The following is a 22,862-nucleotide window of genomic DNA, read 5'->3' on the forward strand; positions in this document are numbered from 1 at the left end:
GGGTGCTGATGAAGACTAAGGGTCTGTTTGAAATAGTTTTTGTTTTTAGTTTTTAAAAACTGAAAAAGTAAAAATCAAAACACAATTTAGCCATTTCAGTTTTTTGCTTTTAAAAACTGAAAAAATGTGAAGAGTTTTTAAAAACACATTTGTAAAATATTATATTCAAACAAGTTTTTAGTTTTTAAATTTTTAAAAACTAAAATAGAGTTTTTAAAAAGCCTTTCAAACAGGCCCTAAGTATCCCAATAGTTTCAGAGTGCCTCGAGGAAGCTCTTGCAACCTTCAATTCTCTTTGAAATCTTCTGAATCTCTCAAACCGATTCTCAAATTTCTTGCCAATTTTTGACTCTTGAGTTCTTGCCTCTGATCAGAATCCTTAACCCTTGTTCGTGTGTACCTTCTCCTCTACTTATAGGGAGTGCATTAGGTTAAAAAAATAACCCAAAACTCCCCTAAATCCAATCTTGCCATCATTGAGAAATTTTATTTTGTTCTTGATTCATAAGTTTCCTATTTTGGCCAAAACTGCATCCATCTCTTTCCAATTAATTTGCCGCGAAAATATATTATATTTTAGCATTAGTGTTGATTATAAATCACCAAAATATATTTTCTACCAAAATATTTGATTTCCCACTTATTTAAATCATTAAAAATCAATTTTAAATGAAATAAAATTGTGTAAAAATCCAATAAAGTGATATAATTCGTGGCATATGTTTTGGATAACTTGTGGGCCAATTTTAAGTCATTAAAGTATGGGCCTATTTGCAACAAATCCAATTTGAACCTTATTATTTCACATTTTATCTCCAAAAATCACCCAACTTTGATCAAGCATATCTCACTCAATTTTTACGATATGAGGGAGTTCTAGTACTTTTTGGAAACCTCAAGATGTCCTCTACAAGCCACTTTGGAACATATTTTTCATTTGGAGCTTTTATCTTGATCATATCCTCTTTGCAAAAAAAATTACTTTTGAAGGATGCTTGAAAATGACCTGTAATCTTTTGTACTATAGCTATAAAATGAAGCATTTCTAGCCCTGGCTTGTGAGAGACAAAGTTGTAGAGAATCCAATTTCCTTCAAAATAGGCTTTGAGTGGGGAATGTTTGATGTTCCATGTGAAAGTTATGCTCAGTCAAAGTTGGGTTGACTTTCTCCTAAAGAAACCCTAATTTGAACCTTTTTGCATTTGTTCATCTCTGAGTTTCTATTAATGGAATCATGATCAAGCTTTGATCAAATGATGGATATACACTTCTATACTTGTTGTATGACCAATGATTAGAGGTTTGGATCATGCCTTGACTTTGGATTTGAATCAGTTGACTGTGGATCTTGGGATTGTTTGAGCAGGTAGCCTTTGGAGTTGTGCGTTAACTCTTGCCATGGGGTTACATTAGATCACTGTAAACCATATAACCTTGATTAAGAGCCTTATCTCATTGATCCCCCTAAGAGAATCTCAAACTCTAGCCTTGGGAGGCTCTTGGCTAGGAGTGTTGCTTGGATGGAACCCTAGTCTCTAGAATCTTTGTAGATGAAGTAGATGAGGTAAATTTTGGGGTATGACAGCTGCCCCTATTCAATCTTCTTTAACCTGAAAAGACGGACAAGCTTACTTGCTTGTTGCAGTCTGAAGGTGGAAGATTATTGAACACTGAGAATGCCCTGAAATTTGCTAATATTGCGGAATGCGGAGCAGATGCGCTGCTGACCACGGGATTAGCGTGGTAAGACATGTTTGGAATTGAAATCGGAATTGAAATTGAAATGAGTTTTGGCTACGGCCAAAGAGCTCGGTGCCATATCATTGCTAGCGGACTAACATGATAAGACGTAACGCGAGGGTTACGATTTGGTTTGAAATTGAAATGAGTTTTGGCTACGGCCAAAGAGCTCGGTGCCATATCATTGCTAGCGGACTAACATGATAAGACGTAACGCGAGGGTTACGATTTGGTTTGAAATTGAAATTGGAAATTGAAATGAGTCTTGGCTATTGCCAAAGAGCTCGGTGCCATATCATTGCTAGCGGACTAACATGATAAGACGTAACGCGAGGGTTACGATTTGGTTTGAAATTGAAATTGGAAATTGAAATGAGTCTTGGCTATTGCCAAAGAGCTTGGTGCCATATCATTGCTAGCGGACTAACATGATAAGACGTAACGCGAGGGTTACGATTTGGTTTGAGATTGAAATTGGAAATTTAAATGAGTCTTGGTTACTACCGTACCAAGGAACTCGGTGCCATATCACTGCCGTGATAAGACATAACGCGATGGTTACGATTTGGATTGAAATTGAAATTGCAATTGAAATGGGATTGGGATAGGATTTGGAATGGAATTTGGAAGAGACAAGTCGGTAAACAGGCTTTACCTGTAGAATGATGCCTTGCATATGCGTATGCGTATGATTTGTTGTAAATGCCTGAATGTTTATGCAAATGGCGTGTATGCGAGTGTATATGAACATGAATATGTATGATGACTTTGATGTACTATCTTTTATCACCCATTGGATTTGTTTAAACCTTTCGAGCAGCTTTGCGGATCTTAACCCAAATCGTTTGAGGTTAGTTTATTGGGATGTTGTAGTGTTTGCGGAACTATCATGTCACCAGGCGTGTGTTGCCTGCCAGAGATGTCGTGGTTTCATTCCTTTTATTTTGTCTAGTGACTTGTAAGTTTCTTGTTTTAAGTTCGAAGTTTAAAGTTTATGAGAAATAAATTATTCTTTGCACTTGGTATTGAAATGATGAAAAAACAGGTATGAAAGGGGGAAATTTTTTTTATTGATTGTTGCCTTGAATTGGCGAATGTACAGGAAGTATGAAAGAAATAAAATGACAAATAGAAATGATATTAATGTTGTTGTTGCTCTTTTGCTATCGAGGGTCCCAGTAATCCTTTGACTTTGGAAGTTGATGATTGCACGACTTTTTATCCTTCATGAATCGTCTTGGATTCATGGTTGAGAATCCTGCCTTTACTAGGCGTAATACTTCTTGACTGCGTCCGAGTTGATTGGATGTGATAGCTCGTCCCCATCCATGGTAGTGAGGACGAGTGCTCCTCCTGAGAATACTGTTTTTACGATGTATGGACCCTCGTAGTTAGGTGTCCATTTCCCTCGGGCATCGAGTCGGGGTAGCAAGATTTTCTTGAGAACGAGGTCTCCTTCTTTGTAAGTTCGCGGGCGGACCTTTTTATCGAACGCCTTTTTCATCCTCTTCTGGTAGAGTTTCCCGTGGCACAAAGCCGTCAGTCGCTTTTCTTCGATGAGATTAAGCTGATCATAACGGGTTTTTACCCATTCCGATTCTTCTAACTTTGTGTCAGCTAGGACTCTTAATGATGGGATTTCCACTTCGATGGGGAGGACCGCTTCCATGCCATAGACTAAAGAGAAAGGGGTTGCCCCTGTCGATGTACGTACGAAGGTTCTGTAACCGTGCAGGGCGAAGGGAAGCATCTCATGCCAATCCTTGTACGTTTTCACCATCTTCTGTATTATCTTTTTGATATTTTTGTTAGCAGCTTCGACGGCGCCATTCATCTTAGGCCGGTATGGTGAAGAATTATGGTGTTCAATTTTGAACTCCTCGCACAGCTCCTTCATCATGTTATTGTTCAAGTTCGACCCATTGTCAGTAATGATTCTACTTGGGACCCCATATCGGCATATGATGTTATGCTTGATGAACCGGGTAACCACTTGTCTTGTGACATTAGTGTATGAAGCGGCTTCGACCCATTTGGTGAAATAGTCGATGGCAACCAATATGAATCGGTGTCCATTGGAAGCTTTTGGTTCGATCATCCCTATCATATCAATTCCCCACATTGCGAACGGCCATGGCGAACTCAGGACATTCAATGGATTTGGCGGTACATGTACTTTGTCAGCGTAAATCTGGCATTTGTGACATGTTCTTGCGTATTGGAAACAGTCAGCTTCCATTGTTAACCAGTAGTAACCTGCTCTTAATATCTTTCTTGCCATTGAATGTCCATTTGCATGAGTTCTAAAGGTCCCTTCATGGACCTCCTTGATGATCTCTTTGGCCTCATTCTTATCCACACATCTTAGTAACACCGAATCGTAGTTTCGCTTGTATAGGACATTACCGTTTAGGAAGAACTTAGATGCCAACCTCCTCAGCGTCTTTTTGTCAATTGTGGAGGCGTTCTCTGGGTATTCTTGTTTCTCCAAGTATATCCTAATATCATGGTACCAGGGTCTGTCATCAGCTTGTTTCTCGATCGTAAGGCAATAGGTTGGTTCGTCAAAGTGTCTGACCGTTATCCGAGGTTCGTGATTTGGCCATGTTACTTTAAACATAGAGGAGAGTGTTGCCAACGCATCAGCCATTTGATTTTCCTCTCTCTGGATATGATTAAAAGTGATGGTCTCAAACTCAGCCATTAGTTCCAGTATGAGGTCTCGGTATGGGATTAGTTTTGCATCTCGCGTATCCCATTCTTTGTTGACTTGGTGGATTACTAACGCTGAATCCCCATATACCTCGAGTAATTTAATCCTTAGATCGATCGCAGCTTCTAACCCCAATATGCACGCTTCGTATTCAGCAATATTGTTGGTATAGTCGAAACATAATCTCGCAGTGAAGGGTATGTGACGATTGTCAGGAGATGTCAAGACTGCCCCTATGCCATGTCCTAGTGCGTTTGAGGCTCCATCAAACATGAGCGTCCACACTAATCCTGGTTCGGGTCCTTCCTCGGATCCAGGTATTTCATAGTCTCTTACTAGCATGATGTCCTCATCGGGAAAGTCGAATTTCATAGACTGATATTCTTCGATGGGTTAGTGAGCTAGATGTTCTGCCAGTACACTCCCTTTTATTGCTTTTTGCGTGACATATTGGATGTCATATTCTGACAGCAGCATTTGCCATCTAGCGATTCTTCCTGTGAGGGCCTGTTTTTCGAACACATATTTCAGAGGATCCATCCTCGATATTAACCATGTGGAATGGTTCAGCATATATTGCCTTAGACGTTTGGAGGCCCATGCTAGGGCGCAACATGTCTTTTCCAACGGTGAATATCGAGATTCGCAATCGGTGAATTTCTTGCTAAGATAGTAAATAGCGTGTTCTTTCCTGCCAGTTTCGTCCTGCTGCCCCAATACACATCCCATGGACTTTTCGAGGACGGTGAGATACATGATCAAAGGTCTTCCTGATACGGGAGGCACTAGTATTGGTGGCTCTTGTAAATAACGCTTTATGGTTTCGAAAGCTACTTGGCAATCGTCGTTCCATTTGATTGGTTGATCTTTTCTTAGTAATTTGAATATGGGTTCGCATGTAGCAGTTAAGTGCGATATGAACCTTGAGATGTAATTCAAACGACCTAAGAAACCACGAACCTCTTTTTCTGTTCTTGGAACGGGCATTTCTTGTATGGCCTTTACTTTGTCAAGATCTACCTCTATGCCTCGTTGGCTTACTATGAATCCTAACAGCTTTCCCGATCTCACACCAAATGTACACTTATTCGGATTCAACCTTAGCTTGAACTTCTTTAAGCGTTCGAATAACTTTTGCAAGTGCGTGATATGCTCCCCTTCAGTGCAGGACTTAGCGATCATGTCGTCCACATATACTTCGACTTCCTTGTGGATCATATCATGGAACAATGTGACCATCGCTCGTTGATACGTTGCCCCAGCATTTCGCAGTCCAAAAGGCATCACCTTGTAACAGAAAGTACCCCAAGATGTCATGAAGGTGGTTTTCTCCATGTCTTCGGGAGCCATTTTGATTTGATTATACCCAGAAAATCCATCCATGAATGAGAATACCGAAGCTTGTGCAGTGTTGTCCACTAGTATGTCTATGTGTGGCAGTGGAAAGTCGTCCTTTGGGCTTGCCTTATTCAAATCTCTATAATCAACACACATGCGTACTTTCCCATCCTTCTTGGGAACTGGCACTATATTGGCGATCCAAGGTGGATATTCGACCACGGCAAGGAAACCTGCGTCAAATTGCTTGAGCACCTCTTCTCGGATTTTACTATCCATGTCGGGTTGAACTCTTCTGCGCTTTTGTCTGACAGGTGTACAACCCTCTTTGAGCGGTAGCCTATGTACGACAATATCTGTATCCAAGCCAGGCATGTCGCGGTATGACCAAGCGAATATTTCTACATTGTCATGGAGGAGTTTGAGCAGTGTCGCTTTTACATCCTCATTCAGCGTTGCCCCAATCTTGATTTCCTTGGGTTCTTTGTCGGTGCCCAAGTTTATGATTTCAATGGCTTCTTGATGAGGGAGCATGCTTTTGGATTCTCTGTCCATCAGCCTCGACAATTCTTCCGGAAGTTCATCGTCTTCCTCATCCCCTTCCTCAGACTGATTAGCGAGAGCCTCAAGTTTATATTGAGTTTCAGCAGTATTATTATCGATGATGTTAGAAGGTGATCTGCACATGTTTATGTTTGGTTTTTTAGTATGCAATTATGATTGTGCTTTTGTTTTATGCAAGAATGTTATTTGTCATTTTTAGGAAAATAAATGCAAGAACGAGACGGTGTTTTCAATACCAAATGCAAGCGACAATTTTATTAATAAACTCAAACTTTGAAAGTAAAATGGGGCCCTTACAAACCAACTCTATGCTTCGGGCGAGGCATGAGCGACATTGTTTTTTTTGATTAATTGAAAGGGAAATGAAACACACGACGAAACAAATTACTTTGAAATATAAACTATCTGCGGTATCTCCAGGCTTGTCCAATTTTGTAGTTGTTCTTCTGGTCTGATCATTCGGATGAAGTTGGATGTACCCTCCATACTAGATATCATGGATACATGCTCATATCCGCCTGTGACAAAAGTTTGCGCAATCGGAGGGAATTGTTGCTCTTTTTTTGCAGCCTTCTTTGTTGGTTGGTATCCTAACCCCAGACGATCCTTCTTCTCTTGAACTTCTGGCACTTTGCCCCAGCCTTCCATCTTCAGGTCTTGCAGGTCTCTCCAGGATGTCACCGCCCTTCGTATCTTCTCTACCGGTAGTGTGACAGCGGTTTCTATCTCTAGTGCTTGGAAAGAGGTTTCCAACGCCTTTTCTCCAGCCTCGATGTATCGGTATGAGTCCAGATTGCTAACAAATATATCCTCCTCCCCATTGACGGTCACTATGGAGTTCCCATCCACGAACTTTACTTTTTGATGTAGAGTGGAGGTAACTGCCCCAGCAGCATGAATCCAGGGACGTCCCAATAAGCAGGTTCAATTTCCATTACTTGGAAATTTATGCAGAATGTGTGAGGACCAACTACTACAGGGAGGTCTACTTCTCCAAATACCGAACTTTGTGATCCATCGAAGGCTTTGACTACCAGACGACTTGGTCTAACTACCAGGCCTTCCAAGGCTATCTTGTCGAGAGTGGGTTTTGGCATCACGTTTAGTGACGACCCTGTGTCAATCAGAACTCTGGATAGATGAGCTTTTCCACATTGTATGGAGATATGTAAGGCTCTGTTGTGCTCTTTCCCTTGTGGGGGTAGCTCATGATCATTGAAGCTTAAACATGCCCCAGCGGTGAGATTAGCCACCATTCCATCAAATTGATTTACAGTGATGTCTTTAGTTACGTGGGCAGCATTCAGGATTTTCATCAAGGCATCTCAGTGTTTTTCTGAATGTACTAGCAGCGAGAGGAGTGATATTTTGGACGGGGTTTGGTGTAACTGGTCCACCACTCTATAATCACTTTTCTTGATTAATGCCAAGAATTCTTCAGCGTCTTTGTTAGCGACCTCTTTATCCTTGGCTGTGCCTTCTTGAGTTGGAACCACAGTAGTTTGATTACTTGCTTGTGCTAAGTTCTCATTCGGTTTCGCAGCATTGAATATGCGACCACTACGAGTCATACCTCCAGGCCCCACAATGCTTGTTACTTCTGTATTACTACTAGAATCATATTCCCAAGGGACCGCTTTCATTTTGTCCACCGGATATGGATCTTTGACTGGGATGATCCTAGTGTGTACTTGTGTGGGTATCAGTAATGGTGGTTTGGCGCATGGGATGATTAATGTCTTCCTTGCCCCTGCACTAGGTATTATTAATGGCTCGTTCCTTTCCAGCATGGCCACATACTCCTCCTCGGGGTGTTCTTTCAACTAAATTATCCCTTGGTCCATGAGTCTCTGCAGGGTGTCCTTAAAAGCCTCGTAATGTTCTAGGATGAACCCCCTTGCGAGTAGATACCTCTTAAGGGCATCTATAGGGGAACTCCGTTGTTGAACTAACTCTTGCTCAGTGACGACCTCGATTGCATTGACCGTGCCATCGTGACGAGGCATGGGATTTGTCTTCACATTAGGTTTGTCGAAAGCAATTGCCCCAGACTCGATCAGGTCTTGAACCTTGTGCCTGAAAGCCCAGCATTTTTCTAACGTGTGTCCAGGAGAATTGGCGTGAAATTCACACCTTTCATTGGGTCTGAAATTGGGTGTAGCTTTTCCAGGAATCGGGGGTGGCATAGGTCTAAGTTCTACCAATCGCTCTTTTACTAGATATTTCAGTATTTCACTTCTGGAAGTAGGCAAAGGATCGAATTTCCTTGGAGGACCTTGGAACCTATTTTGTTGAGGTGGGTAAGACATAGGAGGTCTAGGCTCTTGATGCACTACTGCGTTGGTCTCCCCTTCCTTCTTTTTAGCGAAGGTTGAGGTGGGCCTCTTTGAGTGATAAGAGTTAGATGATGCTCCTTGTATTTTCCCATCTTTGATTCCGTCTTCAATTCTTTCCCCGATGACCACTAGATCTGAGAATCCTGAGGATACACTTTCGATCATCTTATCATAGTATGGTCCTTGTAGAGTTCTCATGAACATGTCAACCATCTCCTTTTCTAGCAACGGAGGTTGGACTCGGGACGCCATTTCTCGCCATCTTTGGGCGTATTCCTTGAATGATTCTTCTTTCTTCTGGGACAAATTTTGTAACTGCATTCGATTGGGTGCCATGTCCAGATTGTACTTGTATTGCTTTAAGAACGTATTAGCAAGGTCGTTCCAGCTTCGGATATGTGTCTTTTCCAACTGCATGTACCATTCAACAGATGCCCCACTTAGACTGTCTTGGAAGAAATGCATCATTAGCTTTTGGTCATTGGCATAAGCAGCCATTTTTCTGACGTACATGCGTAAATGACTTCTCGGGCATGTAAGTCCTTTGTATTTCTCAAAATTGGGTATCTTGAACTTAGGAGGAATAGTCAAATCCGGAACCAAGCTCATCTCATAGGTATCCACATCAAAGACGTCATATCCTTCCACTGCTTTTAGCCTTTCTTCTAGTGCTTTGATTTGTCCACTATTCCTAGCACTTTCTTCGGAATCAGATTGGATTTGCTTATGCTGGGGTTCCTGGTTTGTTTCATCTACTTCCCCATATTGTAAATCCACGTAATCCTCATCCTTAGGTGGATTGTTAGCAGGAATGCGAATCGTGCGAGGCGCCCCCTCTTTCTGAATGGTGGGAATGAAACCTTCATGGGAAGCCTCTCCCTCTTCATGGGTTTTGGTAAACCTCTTAGAGGATTGAGCATTTGATTTGCGAGCGTCGAAGCCCTGAACAAATCCTAGCAGCGGGTTGCCATCATTCGGTATTTCCTCATACTGATTCCGAGCTTCCCTAGCCCTTTCCTGTTCATCCCTGATGTCCTTCATGAAACTCAACATCTGAGCCATCCCTCCTTTAATCTCATCTACAGTTCCTTTCAACTGAGTTACTTCTTCGCGAAGGGCGGCTTGATTCTGTTCTAGCTGTTCCATAGCTTTCTTCTTCTGAGCACGGGTTTGATACGGTGGTATGATTGCTTGGTTGCCTTCTCCAATGGTGTGACTGGAGATAAAGATAGTTTTTCCCTTTTAATGCTTTGAAAATAAATATGATATGCATGCTATGAATGTTATGATTATGTAATGTTCACGTCTTATCCATATTATTATAATATACATATATATTTATATACTATTTTTATTCTCCTTTTTTTTTATACATGTACATTTTTCTCTTTTTTTTTATACATATGTAATATTTTTTTCTTTTTTTTATACATATGTACTATTTTTCTTTTTTTTTTATATACATGTATATATATATATATATATATATATATATATATATATATATATATATATATATATATATATATATATATATATATATGTTTTTTTTTAGAGAAATAATCTTTTGGTGAATATTATAGAAACAATGAGTAACGGAAAAGAAGCGCACTTTATTATTAAAAAGAAAATACTAACTCCATTTTTGGTTCACAGAATAGAAATTGAAATTGAAAATTAAAACACTTGAAACAAAATAAAAAGCAACAATGAAAATAGAATAAGACTAAGAACGCCTTTGGATGTCTTCTTTGAACTTGTCCACCATGTCTCTACAAAGCTCCATGAACTCCTTGACTTCTTTAGGAAGGATAACAAGAGATGATTCCGCCTTTGCCAAACTCTTTGGAATGTCTAGGATTAAGTCATTGCACAAATAAACCAGCTTATCATAATTATCACGGCATTTTTCGTAGTCTTCAAGCATCTTGGGAACCATGCTCACATGCTCATAAGCTGTAGAAACAATTGTGTATTGTCTCTTCCAATAATCCCCTTCATTCCTTGCAGTCTCACATAACTCCTTTTGCCTTAGAAGTAATTGCCGAAGCAAGGCCATAGCCTGAAGTGCTCTATGACGCTCATCGGTGCGCTGTAAAAGTGCTTCTTCTGTGGCCAATCTTCTTGTGCGTTCTTCTTATCCAGAATTGCGGGCTTCTTGAAGATCAAACTTTAAATCTCTTATTTCCACCTCTTGATCTTTAGTTCTATCTGTTAATTCAAAGACCATAGCTTCTAGATTTTTCTCGGATTCCGCTTTGTCATGGGAAGCCTTTTCATAGCGCCTTCTCCACCTTGCAATTTCTATATCCGCTTGTGCCAACCTCTCATTATGTGCTTCTAGATTAAAATTAGCACTTAGAACTCCTTCGGTTGCACGTTTCCTTTTACTCCTTTGTCTATCATTCTCCTCCTTCATTGCTTGAAGTTCTTGGTTTTTCTCTTTAAGGTCAAAGCGTAGTTGGCTCCTTTCGTTAGTAAGTTGATGCAAATCAAGTTCTAATTTCTCTTTTACCTTTCGGGACGCCTCTAGGGCAGCCTTGATCCCTTCTATCTCTTCGATGGATAGAGGAACAGGATTAGGGGAATCAGGCTTGTATGCGGGATCCACAACAAAAGGAAGCAAAATCTTTCCGACTCTTTCTTGAACCCATGCGGTGTAAGGTGCTTTTGCAATTGCATTCTTTGGCCCAAAGTCTTTTCTTTGAACATGCCTCCAAGCTTGAATTACTTTCTTCCATGTTCTTGGTTCACCTTTCCCATTGTCATGCAAGATTAATTCTTTCATTCGTTGTTCGGAAGGTTATTTATCCATGGAATGGCCCAATTGGCGTAATGCTAAAATGGGGTTATAATTAATGCAACCAAGAGTTCCTATTAATGGCACATTTTTTAATTCTCCGCATTTATAAATAATCTTGTCTGAATTTAATTTCTTTGCATACCATAGAATAGAATCCGCTTTAAGAGCCCTCAATTTTTGAGACCAATCGTTTCTAGTCAATTCTTTGATAAAGCAACTAGCTTTGTATAGATGAAAGTCAACCAAGAATAAAGCAAATGGACACAACAAAATAGCATTCCTCTCTTCTTTTCATACCTCATATGGATAGCATAATAAATATTAGCGAGGATAGTCGGAGTTGGATCTTTGTCAAAAAGCCTAAAAGAGGTGAAGGCATGAATTGCGGTAGGATCAATATAATCAACATTCTTTGGTAATAAAACAACACCAAAGATCAAGAGAGCTAGTAAATGTCCACAAATGTCCCATTGTTTCTTTTGAGCATACATCAAAGCTTGATTTTCTAAATAAGATCTCTTGATCCCATGCACATCTCCATCAGTTTTATAATTAGTCTTTAATTCCGTAGCGGATATTCCCAAACCCTTCTCCAAATCTGAAAAATCAACTTCTTTACCCACATCAGTATAGAATTCCTTTTTTATCTTTGAGAAACCCAACATAGCATCCATCTCTTCTAAGGTCGGAGCCAACTGAAAATCCTGGAAAGTAAAACACCTAAGAGGCGGATCATAGAATTGTACCAAAGCGGTGATAGCTTCCTCTTGCACTTTTACCCTTATCAAATCCAAAATATTCCCATATCGGATCTCAAACCTATCCAAAGTACCTGATGGTAGCTTTTCTTTGATTATTTTCAATTTCTTGATATCTGGAGTAGAAACGGTAAAGTGGACAATTGTCTTCTTCGTACTCATCTTTCCTACATATTCACCAATGAAATACATCTTACCAAATGTATATATATATATATATGCGTATATTTTTTTTTGCGGATAAGACATGATGAGAATGCAAATGATGGATGATGCATGCAAACACAAAAAAACATAGCAATACACAAAAAAATATAAAAACACCCAAACATACACGACAAAAAAAAACAATCATAACATAATATTTCAAGAAACCCAGGTTCATAGGTTCGACGTAGGGGGCTCTAGGGAGCCAACATTTTTATGGGGGGTTCTAGAAGGTCTCATGGGGTCGTTCGTAGCCTCCGAGACTTTTTGTCTCTTCGGATTTTAGAACAACTCATTTTATCCATGAGGTTCGAATTTTTGGGGTAGGTTCTCGGAGAGATCAACTAAGTATCCAGTCCTGCCCTCAACAAAGTCAAGCCTCGTTTTGGACATTTCCGAATACTCAACCCACTCTGAGTGGAGTTATCAATGAGACTCGTAGGCGATTCATGTCCCCTTTTGATCTCAAAGTTAACTCCCACACTTAGGGTTTAACACAACATAAAAAACAACAATGCATATAATAATATAGGTAAACATTTTAAGGCAGATAAATAAACATTTAAGAAAAACAAAAAACAAATAAATAAATAAATAATTTAATATTTATTAAAAGATGAACCTCCCCCAAACCCTAAAAATGGCAAGTTTGCCAAACCCTAAAAAAAACTTGCCAAACCTAAACCCTGCCAAAACCTATAGGAGCATAGTATTCACTATTAAGGCGTCCCCAACAGAGTCGCCAGCTGTAGCAACCTGCCTAAAAATTATAACTTAGAGAGTCGCCACCTATTCTACCAAGGCGAATAGGAAACCTTTAATGGTTAAGAGATTTAGGGTAAGATACTATATTCGGGCTAAGGGAAGGTGTTAGGCACCCAAAACCCTTTCCTAAAGGTTAACATTGCAAAGATAAGGGCTATGGCAAGAACTTAAAGAAAGGTAACAGATAGTTAACAGAGTTAAAAGGCTAATTATATGAACATGATTAGAGTTTGGAAGAGGGGGACTCGCCTTGTTGCCAAGTGCCTACGTACCTCCTTAGGGAGGATCAGAGTCTACGTAGTTCGGGGAAGGGTTGTACGCCCTTAAAATTAGAAATTTCATAGGGTTGGGAATTGCCTCAAGGGCTTTTGAAATAGCCTATGATAATGTATGATTTGATACTAGAAATTTTGAAAAGTTTGGGAAGTATTTTAAGGTTTGGGCGTACAACCCTAGTTTTAATTTGTATCATTAACCGTAATAATCGATTGATTCAATTACCATAGTTAACAAGTTCGCATTTGTATCGTTACCAATTTTAATCCATTGATTTAATTATCACTAATAACGAATAATGGTATTTTTTCGTAATTTTATGAATTTTATTTGTATTGTTATCCCTCGTAATCGATTGATTCGATTAAAAAGGATAACAAATTAGAGCTAAAAAAAAACGATTAATCATCACAACTAATAAAATAGTTGCAACCATTTAATCAAATCGAAACTAATTCTATTTTAATTAAATAGAATTTTAATTAAAATTATTGTTAACCATAGCGATTAATCGATTTAATCGGCACGAATAACAAATTATAATTCAATATAAATATCATATATTAATTCATTTATAAAAAATAATTATTATAATATTAATAAATATATAAAAAAAGAATTCAATTAAAACAAATATTTTAATAAAAATAATTTAGTTTATTAAGGTTTTTATTCATTGTGGTCAGATTAGGGGTTCATAGTATGGGGATCTTATTAGGGGCGTTGGATTTAGATGACTGTGGGAATTAAAGGCCAGATCTAGAGGGTACATGGTGAACTATAGGCACGCAGACACACAGGATCCAGGGTTGAAAATTCAAAAAAATAATATGTGGGAGCGAGGATTCGAACCCTCACCCCCATGCTCACACAAACGGTTCGCTACCACCCCAACCACACAACGCGCGTGTTTAAGATTCACCCCCATAGACTTATATATAAAACAACAAAAATAAGAGGGATTCGGCGCGCGAAATTCAAACAAGCAAATCAGGATGTGACAACACATCATCTTCCCCAACCATACCTGAGGATTCCTGCATATTTTGCTACGAATTTGCCAGGATCCCATTCGTAGCAAACACACCTGCAAAATAGCGATTAGCTCATACGCACGCATAAATATTTCGCACCACCCCAGGTCGACTCGTCTCGACCATGCGAACCTGATTGAACCACTCACTAGACCTAATTGAAGCCCTAGCAGAAAACCCTAATTCATAAACCCTAAAACCTTGCTCGGCCGTTAATGGCAATGCACAAATAAACCACGCAAACTTCAATTCAATCATCCAGAAACGTTCATAGCAATCACACAAAGCATAATACACAAACAATTTAACATATGAATGCACAAATCATGCTATTCGATCCAAAGTTCAGAATAACCTACCTCGGATAATTGGAGAATGTTCTGGGGGTGCTGATGAAGAGTAAGTATCCCAATAGTTTCAGAGTGCCTCGAGGAAGCTCTTGCAACCTTCAAATCTCTTTGAAATCTTCTGAATCTCTCAAACCGATTCTCAAATTTCTTGCCAATTTTTGACTCTTGAGTTCTTGCCTCTGATCAGAATCCTTAACCCTTGTTTGTGTGTACCTTCTCCTCTACTTATAGGGAGTGCATTAGGTTAAAAAAATAACCCAAAACTCCCCTAAATCCAATCTTGCCATCATTGAGAAATTTGATTTTGTTCTTGATTCATAAGTTTCCTATTTTGGCCAAAATTGCATCCATCTCTTTCCAATTAATTTGCCACGAAAATATATTATATTTTAGCATTAATGTTGATTGGAAATCACCAAAATATATTTTCTACCAAAATATTTGATTTCCCACTTATTTAAATCATTAAAAATCAGTTTTAAATGAAATAAAATTGTGTAAAAATCTAATAAAGTGATATAATTCGTGGCATATGTTTTGGATAACTTGTGGGCCAAGTTTAAGTCATAAAAGTATGGGCCTATTTGCAACAAATCCAATTTGAACCTTCTTATTTCACATTTTATCTCCAAAAATCACCCAACTTTGATCAAGCATATCTCACTCAATTATTACGCTATGAGGGAGTTCTATTACTTTTTGGAAACCTCAAGATGTCCTCTACAAGCCACTTTGGAATATATTTTTCATTTGGAGCTTTTATCTAGATCATATCATCTTTGCAAAAAAAACTGCTTTTGAAGGATGCTTGAAAATGACCTGTAATCTTTTGTACTATAGCTCTCAAATGAAGCATTTCTAGCCCTGGCTTGTGAGAGACAAAGTTGTAGAGAATCCAATTTCCTTCAAAATAGGATTTGAGTGGGAAATTTTTGATGTTCCATGTGAAAGTTATGCCCAGTCAAAGTTGGGTTGACTTTCTCCTAAAGAAACCCTAATTTGAACCTTTTTGCATTTGTTCATCTCTGAGTTTCTATTAATGGAATCATGATCAAGCTTTGATCAAATGATGGATATACACTTCTATACTTTTTGTATGACCAATGATTAGAGGTTTGGATCATGCCTTGACTTTGGATTTGAATCAGTTGACTATGGATCTTGGGATTGTTTGAGCAGGTAGCCTTTGGAGTTGTGCCATGACTTTTGCCATGGGGTTACATTAGATCACTGTAAACCATATACCCTTGATTAAGAGCCTTATCTCATTGATCCCCCTAAGAGAATCTCAAACTCTAGCCTTGGGAGGCTCTTGGCTAGGAGTGTTGCTTGGATGGAACCCTAGTCTCTTGAATCTTTGTAGATGAAGTAGATGAGGCAAATTTTGGGGTATGACACATGTGGATCATTATTTTTCAACTAATTAATTGTCACTAAAATCATTCTTTTTATATATTCATATTGCCTAGTGTTGTACTCTCAGGTACAAAAACATGCCTTCCAAATTCCGTCATCATTATGAAGTGATTCAAGAGGTAATAATTTTGTGTTTAATGTTTACAGGTTTCATGGGAAAACTTATACTGTAGTTACTAGTTACATTGTGTGATGTGGGGGTGCCTTATGCGTGTTTATTCAAGTCTTAAAAGTTTCCTTGCTCCCAGGGTTTACCATGCCACCTTTACTTTGATTTGGAGTTTAATACAAGAGTCAACATAGGAAAGAATGGAGACGAAATGGTTGATCTTTTGATATTAGTAGTTTTAGATGCCTTACATGAAAAGTATGAAATCCATGGAGAGCGTGATTGGATATCAGTAGTTGATCTTTTGATATCAGTAGTTTTAGATGCCTCTATAATGGTTTCTCTCTCTTGCTTCCAACAGCTTTCACTGCACATTAATACTTCTACTAAAACCATCACAAATACTAACAACCTCTTTATTTTCATCTTCACAGATTGTTTTGTAAGATAATGAGATTAACTGGCCCTTTAAATAAACAAAATCCTTTGAATTAAAGGTGTGTTTTCATTCATTTGAAAAGTTACTATATTAGAGATTCTACTATAATTACTTTTCTGAAATTCTAATTCTCTTTCTTCCTTTATGGCTGTTTGCATACCTGATCACATCACAACATATGATATTAAACCATAAGATTGTGTACTCTTTTGTTATGTTTACAAATTATTGTGTTGAAACTTCACAAACTAAGTATGCTTTCTTTTTCCTTTTAGGTTTGGTCCATAATTTTTCCAGCCTGTAATTGCTGGACTAGGGGATGATGACAAACCATTCATTTGCACAATAGATGCAATTGGGTTTCACTAACAGATATGATAAGGGGTAGCACTCTTAGGTTTCAGCCTGTGTTAGAATTATGCACTCACCTATTGCATCTTTATCGGCTAAAGTTTATTTCTACCAACCCCAATTCAAAGATAAATTCACAACCAAAATTTTCAATATAGAATTTACACTCTCCATAAAACTCCACTTTAACTTAGAAATGTTTTGTAAATCAAACAATAATACTTTTTTAAGTGTTTTTTTGCAGGCTCACATCAATTTCTGAGACATTTTATCAATTATATTTTATATAATTGATGCAACTGATACTTTGATGATATTGGATAAGCCTAAAGGAAAGAGTGTGGAGCATGATTGCAAGATAGAATATGAAGTCGAACCTTGCGGAAGAAGTAATGTAAATGGTAGTAATTGTGTTGATGTGAAGAAATCAAGCTTCCCAATGCAAAATGGTGGTTATTTTGTCTATGGAGTTGGTCATATGCATACTGGTTCAATTGGAACAACTCTATATGGAAAGGTAACATTAAATAACTTCAATCATTTTAACGTATGAATATTTTTTTTGTTTTAAGAGTTTCATATCAAATAATGTATTGTTTGGACATATGTTTATAAGTGGAACAGTCATCACTTTACAAACCGATTTCGTAAAGTTATATTAAACTATCATATTTCTTTTAAGTCTTATGATTTTGATCATGAAAATTTTCAGGATGGGAAGGTTATATGCAGCTCAATCCCAATATATGGAAATAGCAGTGAAGCTGGAAATGAGAAAGGGTATGTTGTAGGAATGTTCACTTGTTACCCTCAGATAGGCTCTATCAAGATACTTGATGGTGAAACTTTAACTCTTGAGGCTAAATACAACAACAACATAAGACACTCTAGAGTAATGGGACTTTTCTATTTCTTGGTGGCAGAAAAGCTACCACACCATCATGTTTAACGTTCCTATCATTTTAATTATGGTAAATTTTGTGGTGTATGGTAACTGATTGTGCGTGCATGTTATGTTGAAAAAATAATCAAAATGTGGTGTTGTAATGGTAATTAATATATCTTATATTTTTATTTATATCTTATAGATAAAAAGCATATTCTGGACTTTTCAAAGTTATTGCATCGCTTGTGGGCTTTTTGATTTCATTTGTTGCAAGCTGTTTGTTTTGTTTGACAGGTTTGATACAAGACGTACAACTGAAGCTAGCTCAGGGCTATGTTCTAAGAGTTCTTAGGTTCAAACTTCACAATCCGTGAAGCTGAAGTTTAAGCTTTCAATAAAGTAAGAGGCTTCCTGGATCTCATTTGAATTTTCATTGAATAGCTCCTTGCAGCATTCACTTTCAGCTTCAATGAGCAAATGCTTGGGTACTTGACTTCACTTTTTAATGTCTAATTACAAATTATTTCTCTGATACATATCTCCTGCCATGGTAACGTATTTATCTCGTCATGCTTGTGTTGTTGTCGTGTTATGCTTGTGCCGCTGCGTTTTGTTTATCTTATGCCATTGCTGTGTTGTTTCTTGAAAAATAATTAGCTAGTATGAGAAATATCTTTTGTGATACAGCTTTAAAATTTGACATGCTAGTATCTTGGAACGTGTGAACAATGCGTTTTTTTTAACAAATCATCTTATTTGACGTGCTTTAGAAACTTCATTTCTGTAATGATTATTTTACGAATTGTTTCAGTTATCCTCCCCCGAGGGAAAAGTGCGCAGATCCAAACTGCACTAATGCTTACAAGTATCGAGATTCCAAGTCAAAGGTTTCTCTTTGCAGTCTTGGTTATTACATGGCAATAGAAGAAGACTAGATTTAGACATGGGAAATGCATGGATTATATAGTGGAGCAGATATGAGACGTCATTTATTTAGAGGTCATTTAGACAGTAAATTGTGTTTCAATAGTGGATTAAATTGTATTTCATCTCATGGCAATTGAAACCATTTGTACATTTATTTAGAGGTTATTTAGACAGTATAATAATTTGAATTTATACAATTATAGTAATCAAATTTTAAATTCTTTAAAATTGGCGCAAGTGATTGGTGTGTTGGATTAATATAAACCACTAAATTTATTTACATTAAATTTATATTAAACCGTGGCAAGATAAATGGTTTAGAATGCATAACATATAACCACGGTTTTAAATCTGTGGTTATAACCAAACCGTGGCTATATCTTGAACCAAAACGGTATGTTAAATGTTAAATTGAAATCGTGGCTTTACCATATGGCCACAGTTCTGTAATCCTGACAAATATAAACCACGGCCTTAATCAAACTACCTAAACCGTGGCCTATAAAAGCCACGGTTGTCAAAAAAACGTCGTATATACCAAAAAACCGTGGACTATACTTAAGGCCACTGTCGCATATCCCACAGTTGGATTTTCGTGGCCAAACCGTGGCCTCAACGTTGCCCCACGGTTATTTTGCATATAGCCTCGGTTTCTTGGGTGTGGCAGGAGACTTTTTTTTTGTAGTGATAGATAAAGATCCAAACTCTATAATCTATTGGTGTTCTCTTCTCTTAAAAAGATTATATCCACAAGTGCAACTCCAACCTCATAGTGATTCCGACTAAGTTACATCTTATGCTTATATACACTATCTTGCTTTCTTTCATGGGCACTTTACAAGTTATTTCCCACAACCTATAACCAATACAAATATTTCAAAGATTTTCCCTTATATCCTGTTTTCAAAACAAGAATGATTTCATTAAGTATATTTCTAATAATTACTTGAGTAAGTAGAATGGCATCGATAATAAGCTTCGAGTTTGTTCCTCATATGGAAATTGATTAATTGAATTTGAAATCTTTGGAGAAATCTTTGAAAATATCTCAAAATGGAATTGAAAATTAAGATTTTTGATTTGTTTAGATGAAGATTAGGATTTTGATTTTGTTCATCTGGGTAACAGAAAAAAAGTGAAAAAGGAAAACAGAGAGTGAAGAAAAAAGAGGGAATATGCAAAGAAAGAGTAAAAATGAGAGATGAATTTTTTTTTAAAAAAAATGGAAAAGAATGAGGGTAAAGAGAAGGGAAACAAAAATTAAAAATAAATTATAAATATTACTCCCTCTAGTTCCATTTATAAGAAAAGATTCCTTTTATAAATTTATTAAATAAATAATGTATCAGGACAACATATTGTCCAGATACATTATTTATTTAATGTATCTAAAAAGAGAATTTTTATTATAAATGGAATCGGAGGTAGTATATTTATTTCTTAACAATTAAAATTAACAAAGCATAGCTAGCGCAGTTGGTTAAATTTTGCTCAAAGGTTGAGGACTTGTGTTTGAGACCGTAGTATGCATAATTATCAAATTATTTTTAAATATTTCAAATTCAGTAGCTTAGGCAAGGCCGACACTAGATAATAAATAAAACCATTTATAATAAAAATATATCTCATTATTATTAAAATATAATAATAATTATTAACATCTTTTTTAAATTAAAATATTTTGTAGTTATTATTTATAATTAAATTTTTTCAACAATTTTTTATGCACTATTACTTTATTTACAAATAAATTATTTGATACTTTATTTTAATTGAATAGAATAGAATTTAATTTTAATAAAATTAAAAAAACAATGAGAATATTTTAAAAAAATTAAAGAAACTTTTTATTTCATATAAAATTAATTTGATAGAAATTATAGTAGTAAATGTAAATAGTACTTTGTTTAGTGAGTAGAATTAAAATTTAAGTGAATCTCTAGTATAATTATACTTATAAATATTAATTTTATTCTTTAATTTAAATAAAATTGAAGAAAATAAACGGCTGTAATCAATTATATTTATGTCTGCCAATTACTAATTCTTTTTATTTTGGTACTTTAATTCTATGCATAAAACTTTAATTATAAAATAGCTAAATTATAAATATAAATAGTTTAATAATTAATTACAAAATATAATTTTAACTTTAATTAAAATTTATTACGTTAATTATAAAATATCTAAAAGTAATAAAATTTATAAAAAAATAGAATTAAAATTTTAATTTTAACAATTAAAACTTAACTCAAATTTATAAATAAATTAATAAAATTTAAAAATTAAATAGGAAAACTATTAAACTAATAATAATTTAAATTTGTATTGATGAAATGTCATAAAAAATCATTTGAAATACACAAGTGCACCACGTGAAACTTTGCAAAAAAAAAAATTAAATTAAAATAGTAGCAAATAATTTAGAGGAATCAAAATTTATAATTTTTTTAATATACTAAAAATAATAGTTGATAGATAAAGAAACAAAGTATCAAAATGAAAAAAAATTATTAATTAATAGAAAAAAATGAATATGGCAGTTTTTTTGGTCATTCTAATATAATAAATTCATTCTAATTTTGTGTATCACTTTACAAACCGATTTTGTAAAGTTATATTAAACTATCATATTTCTTTTTAAGTCTTATGATTTTGATCATGAAAATTTTCAGGATGGGAAGGTTATATGTAGCTCAATCCCAATATATGGAAATTGCAGTGAAGCAGGAAATGAGAAAGGGTATGTTGTAGGAATGTCCACTTGTTACCCTCAGATAGGCTCTATCAAGATACTTGATGGTGAAACTTTAACTCTTGAGGCTAAATACAACAACAACATAAGACACTCTAGAGTAATGGGACTTTTCTATTTCTTGGTGGCAGAAAAGCTACCACACCATCATGTTTAACGTTCCTATCATTTTAATTATGGTAAATTTTGTGGTGTATGGTAACTGATTGTGCGTGCATGTTATGTTGAAAAAATAATCAAAATGTGGTGTTGTAATGGTAATTAATATATCTTATATTTTTATTTATATCTTATAGATAAAAAGCATATTCTGGACTTTTCAAAGTTATTGCATCACTTGTGGGCTTTTTGATTTCATTTGTTGCAAGCTGTTTGTTTTGTTTGACAGGTTTGATACAAGACGTACAACTGAAGCTAGCTCAGGGCTATGTTCTAAGAGTTCTTAGGTTCAAACTTCACAAGCCATGAAGCTGAAGTTTAAGCTTTCAATAAAGTAAGAGGCTTCCTGGATCTCATTTGAATTTTCATTGAATAGCTCCTTGCAGCATTCACTTTCAGCTTCAATGAGCAAATGCTTGGGTACTTGACTTCACTTTTTAATGTCTAATTACAAATTGTTTCTCTGATACATATCTCCTGCCATGGTAACGTATTTATCTCGTCATGCTTGTGTTGTTGTCGTGTTATGCTTGTGCCGCTGCGTTTTGTTTATCTTATGCCATTGCTGTGTTGTTTCTTGAAAAATAATTAGTTAGTATGAGAAATATCTTTTGTGATACAGCTTTAAAATTTGACATGCTAGTATCTTGGAACGTGTGAACAATGCGTTTTTTTTCTAACAAATCATCTTATTTGACGTGCTTTAGAAACTTCATTTCTGTAATGATTATTTTACGAATTGTTTCAGTTATCCTCCCCCGAGGGAAAAGTGCGCAGATCCAAACTGCACTAATGCTTACAAGTATCGAGATTCCAAGTCAAAGGTTCCTCTTTGCAGTCTTGGTTATTACATGGCAATAGAAGAAGACTAGATTTAGACATGGGAAATGCATGGATTATATACTGGAGCAGATATGAGAGGTCATTTATTTAGAG

The 22,862-nt window shown here is 36.4% G+C and overlaps 1 protein-coding gene across 2 annotated transcripts; it reads left to right on the plus strand.

Moving 5' to 3' along the window:
* Window positions 1-16,569: 16,569 nt before the first annotated feature.
* Window positions 16,570-22,019, plus strand: LOC131636260 (uncharacterized). 2 transcript variants are annotated; one of them, XM_058906894.1, is made up of 3 exons: window positions 16,570-16,906; window positions 17,124-17,716; window positions 21,688-22,019. In XM_058906894.1, the coding sequence occupies exons 2-3, from the start codon at window positions 17,510-17,512 to the stop codon at window positions 21,922-21,924; spliced, it is 444 nt and encodes a 147-aa protein (XP_058762877.1). In that variant the 5' UTR covers window positions 16,570-16,906; window positions 17,124-17,509; the 3' UTR covers window positions 21,925-22,019. The 2 variants fall into 2 exon arrangements, with proteins under 2 accessions (XP_058762877.1, XP_058762876.1); XM_058906893.1 differs by lacking the exon at window positions 21,688-22,019 and adding an exon at window positions 17,912-18,243.
* The last annotated feature ends 843 nt before the right edge of the window (window positions 22,020-22,862 follow it).

This window comes from Vicia villosa, unplaced genomic scaffold (genome assembly GCF_029867415.1).
Source record: "Vicia villosa cultivar HV-30 ecotype Madison, WI unplaced genomic scaffold, Vvil1.0 ctg.001678F_1_1, whole genome shotgun sequence".
Lineage (NCBI taxonomy): Eukaryota > Viridiplantae > Streptophyta > Magnoliopsida > Fabales > Fabaceae > Vicia > Vicia villosa.